Source organism: Mus musculus, chromosome 9 (assembly GCF_000001635.26).
Source record: "Mus musculus strain C57BL/6J chromosome 9, GRCm38.p6 C57BL/6J".
Lineage (NCBI taxonomy): Eukaryota > Metazoa > Chordata > Mammalia > Rodentia > Muridae > Mus > Mus musculus.
In genome coordinates, this window is record NC_000075.6 from 38,812,603 (window position 1) to 38,816,946 (window position 4,344).

The 4,344-nt window shown below is 37.4% G+C and overlaps 1 protein-coding gene across 1 annotated transcript; it reads left to right on the top strand.

Annotated features, from left to right (window-relative positions):
* Window positions 1-2,805: 2,805 nt before the first annotated feature.
* Olfr922 (olfactory receptor 922) lies at window positions 2,806-3,937 on the top strand. Its single transcript, NM_146781.2, has one exon. It carries the CDS (start codon window positions 2,903-2,905, stop codon window positions 3,836-3,838), a length of 936 nt encoding a protein of 311 aa, NP_666992.1. The 5' UTR covers window positions 2,806-2,902; the 3' UTR covers window positions 3,839-3,937.
* Window positions 3,938-4,344: the final 407 nt, after the last annotated feature.

Genomic DNA, 4,344 nt, shown 5'->3' on the forward strand with positions numbered 1-4,344 from the left:
TACTCTATTGATCCTACCAATCCATGAGCATGGGAGATCTTTCCATCTTCTGAGATCTTCTTTAATTTCTTTCTTCAGAGACTTAAAGTTCTTATCATACAGATCTTTCACTTCCTTAGTTAGAGTCACCCCAAAGTATTTTATATTATTTGTGACTATTGAGAAGGGTGTTGTTTCCCTAATTTCTTTCTCAGCCTTTTTATTCTTTGTGTAGAGAAAGTCCGTTGACTTGTTTAAGTTAATTTTATATCCAGCTTCTTCTTTATTGTGTCTACTTCCCTTTTTAGGTCTTGGATGGTTTTATTCAATTCCATCACCTGTTTGGTTGTGTTTTCCTGCAATTCTTTAACGGATTTTTGTGCTTCCTCTTTAATGTCTTCTACCTGTTTAGAAGTGTTCTCCTGTTTTTCTTTAAGTGAGTTATTATAGTCCTTCTTGATGTCCTCTTCCATCATCTTGAGATATGCTTTTAAATCTGGGTCTAGCTTTTCGGGTGTGTTGGGGTGCCCTGGACTGGGTGAAATGGGAGTGCTGCGTTCTGATGATGGTGAGTGGTCTTGGTTGCTCTTAGTAAGATTCTTAAGTTTACCTTTCTCCAGCTGGTAATCTCTGGAGTTAGTTGATTTAGTTGTCTCTGTTTAGAGATTGTTCCTCTGGTGATTCTGTTACCGTCTATCAGCAGACTTGGGAGACTAGCTCTCTCCTCTGAGTTTCTGTGGTCAGAGCACTCTCTGCAGGCAAGCTATCCTCTTACAGGGAAGGTGCCCAGATATCTGGCGTTTGGACCTCCTCCTGGCCAAAGATGAAGGCCCAAAACAGGACCTTACCCAGAAGCTGTGTTGCTTTGGCCTGTCCCAGAAGCTGTCAGCTTCTGTGGTGCACACTCTCACCTGTGCAGACTACGTTTGGCGGAGTCCCAGAACCAAGATGGCTCCCTCTGATCCTGAGGCAAAGGCCTGGATTTTCATTCTTCTATTGTGCAAAGTGAGAATGATCCCAAAGAAATGGGAAAGGGACATAAGAAGGCAAGGCCCATAAAAACATTTCATATGATTACAGATTAATAAAAAATATGTAATCTAGTAACAGACAGTGGAATTTTATGCAAATGAGTAGCAATATGCCATTTACTAGATTGTCACATTTTAAAAGTTGCTTATTTAAATTTTAGAGCTATAATTACAGAATTTCCGCCTTCTAATTCCTCTAATTCCTCACCAATATTTCCATATACCTCACCTAATTCTTTACAATATTCATGTCCTCTTTTTCATTAATTGTTGTGTTTTATATATATATGTACATATATATATACACATATATATCTACATAAATACATATGTATACGTGTGTGTGTGTGTGTCTATAGAGAAGTCTAAGTGTATAATTTTTTTTTAACGACCAAAAGGAAATAGTGTTCAAACCAACAAGGATTAATTAGTTATGTTACAATGTGGGTGACACTTTAATTAAGTCATTTAAATAATAAATGTAAAAGAACAAATGTATACTTTGTAAATCAAGTACAAAGTTCAATAACAATATTTAGTTGTATGAGAAGCAAGGAAGGGTATAGAATGTATATGATAAGATAAAAACATTTATAATTGGGGGAGATTAGTATGAAGAGAGCTAGCCAGATAAAATACTAAGTCAAAACAAAAGAAAGTACTCTACATAAAGCATCATGCATCATATATGATACCCCATGCTTTACAAGTGGAAAGATGTGCAGGAGCCTCTGATATTTTGGTAATTGCTTGTGATATCATTAGTCATATGTTTGCATGTGTAGCTATAAACCAAAGAAACACAGTGAGAAAGACAAGGGAAGTGGAAAATTTTTCTACCTCATCTGCCCTAGGGAATATACAATCCCAGAAGTAAAATTAGAGTTGAATATTATTTCAAAGGGCATCAGAGTGAAATCATCTTCATTACTTTATAAATAATGTCTAAGACACGTTCTTTCTAAAGGATGTTAATTAAGGAATAGGATCCTGGAGAGGTCTCTATATCAAGTCCTAAAGATAATGGCACTCAGATAAAACGATTTGCATAACTCTACTTGGTATTATGTTGAGACATGAAATGAAAGTTATTTAGATTTCTGTTCTGTGATGTAGAAAATGGTGGTGGGAATCATATTAATAAAAAATGATGGTCTCTATCTAACTCTTGGATAAAGTAGAATTGAGATTTACAAATTCTCTAGAGGGGAGGGACATTAAAATGGAACTACCATTCCCTTTAGGAGCAGAGTTGTTTCTCTCAAGGGACTAAAGGCAGAAAGCAGATTACAAGGAAAGTTCTGAGTCCACTAGACAGAAAGGTAAGCATTATCATTATTCTTTCATGTGCTTTACTGCTGTGTCTAGATTTAAACATGAAGTGTAGAAGATTGAAAGACTCTTTGAAGGAGGAATGTAGGTTCAGTTTGCCATTTCTCCAAGATGTCTTTAAATACAAGAATTTTCTTGGAGGATACTCTAGATTTCCTGCCAACTTAATGCTTGCTGATCATGCCTGGGACGCCAAAAGACCTCTGTCAGTTTCTGTTCTAGCTCAGTTCTGAGTTCTCCATCCTAAATGACAGTCTTCATTGGCTGTCAATGCAGGGTATCTAGAATGTAGTGAGTTAAGGTTGACATGCATAAATTGGAATGCTAAAGACAAATAGAAACAAAAAAGAGAATGCCTGTTTATCTTCTTGGAACATTTCTTCCGTGTGTTTTCACTTTGCTTAACCTTCCACACGTCTCGCTCATAAGAGCAGCAATAAAACCACAAAATAGCCAAATTTCAGCAGAGGCTCTCATCTGTTGGATGCAAAATGACTAGACACAGCCTGTTTTCCTAATTCTGAACATGGCTTCTGTCTTTCAGATCCTGGTAGAAGAGAATGGACACTAAAAATATTTCCTTCATTACTGAGTTTATCCTGGTTGGCTTAACAGAATATACAGAGACTCATTTCCCCTTTTTCTTCCTCTTCCTAGGCATCTATGCTATCACAGTGGCAGGAAACCTGGGCCTGCTCACTCTGATTGGAATGAATTCCCCTCTTCACACTCCTATGTACTACTTCCTCTTTAATTTATCTTTCATTGATCTCTGTTACTCTACTGTTATTACTCCAAAACTGTTAGTAAACTTTGTTTCTGAGAGGAACACAATTTCCTATGAAGGATGCATGACTCAGCTCTATTTCTACTGCTTCTTTGTCAGTGCAGAATGCTATGTGTTGACAGTGATGGCATATGATCGCTATGTGGCCATCTGTAAGCCCCTGTTGTACACTGTTACCATGTCCCCTCAGGTATGCTCTCTGTTGACTCTCATTGTATATGTGGGAGCATTTATTGGTGCATGGGCCCACACAGGTTGCATGATGAGGCTGACCTTCTGTAAGGACAACACTGTCAATCATTACATGTGTGACATCCTTCCTCTGCTAGAGCTTTCCTGCAGTAGCACTTACATTAATGAGCTTGTAGTATTCATTGTTGTAGGTTTTGATGTAGGTGTGCCCAGCATCACCATCGTTGTTTCTTACACATTCATTCTTTCTAGCATCCTTCACATCCGATCCACTGAAGGCAGATCTAAGGCTTTCAGCACCTGTAGCTCACATATTATTGTGGTTTCTGTTTTCTTTGGGTCAGGGGCATTTATGTACCTCCATCCTTCCTCTGTTTTGTCCATGGATCAAGGGAAAGTGTCCACTGTATTCTACACCATTGTGGTACCCATGCTCAATCCTTTGATCTACAGCTTCAGGAACAAGGAGGTCAAGATTGCCCTGAGAAAAACCTTGAGGATGAAAATATCCTCCTGAGTTGGGGATAATATTAGTTACTAAAGAGAATACCAGCTCCTCTTGAAATATGAAGACAAAGGAATGGTCAAATACAAAACACTGGTTTTGGAGCTGACCTGGTCTGAAACTTTGGAAAGTGAGAATATTATATTACCTGACAGGGTATTAGAAAACGTAAGTTAATACTAGGTAATATTGGTTTTGAAATTTCTTTTATTCTTTTCCCCTTTTATTTTTCCATTTTCCTTTCCTTTTTATACTCATGGTGTTCCTCCTGCCTCAGCCTCCTGACAGAAAGAATTACAGTAATAAAACACCATATCTGCCTGTTTTTCTGAAATTATATCTTATTATCTCACCAGTGTTTCCTATTTGTGTTTTATGGGTAATTGCAGCATCTTTTCAGGCATAAGTACCAGTTAATTATGTGTTAAAATATTATCATCATGTAAAGAATCCCCTCTGAGATAAATAATTTTATATAAACTTCGAATCTAAAGTGTCATTGTTGCAAAGATGAATTC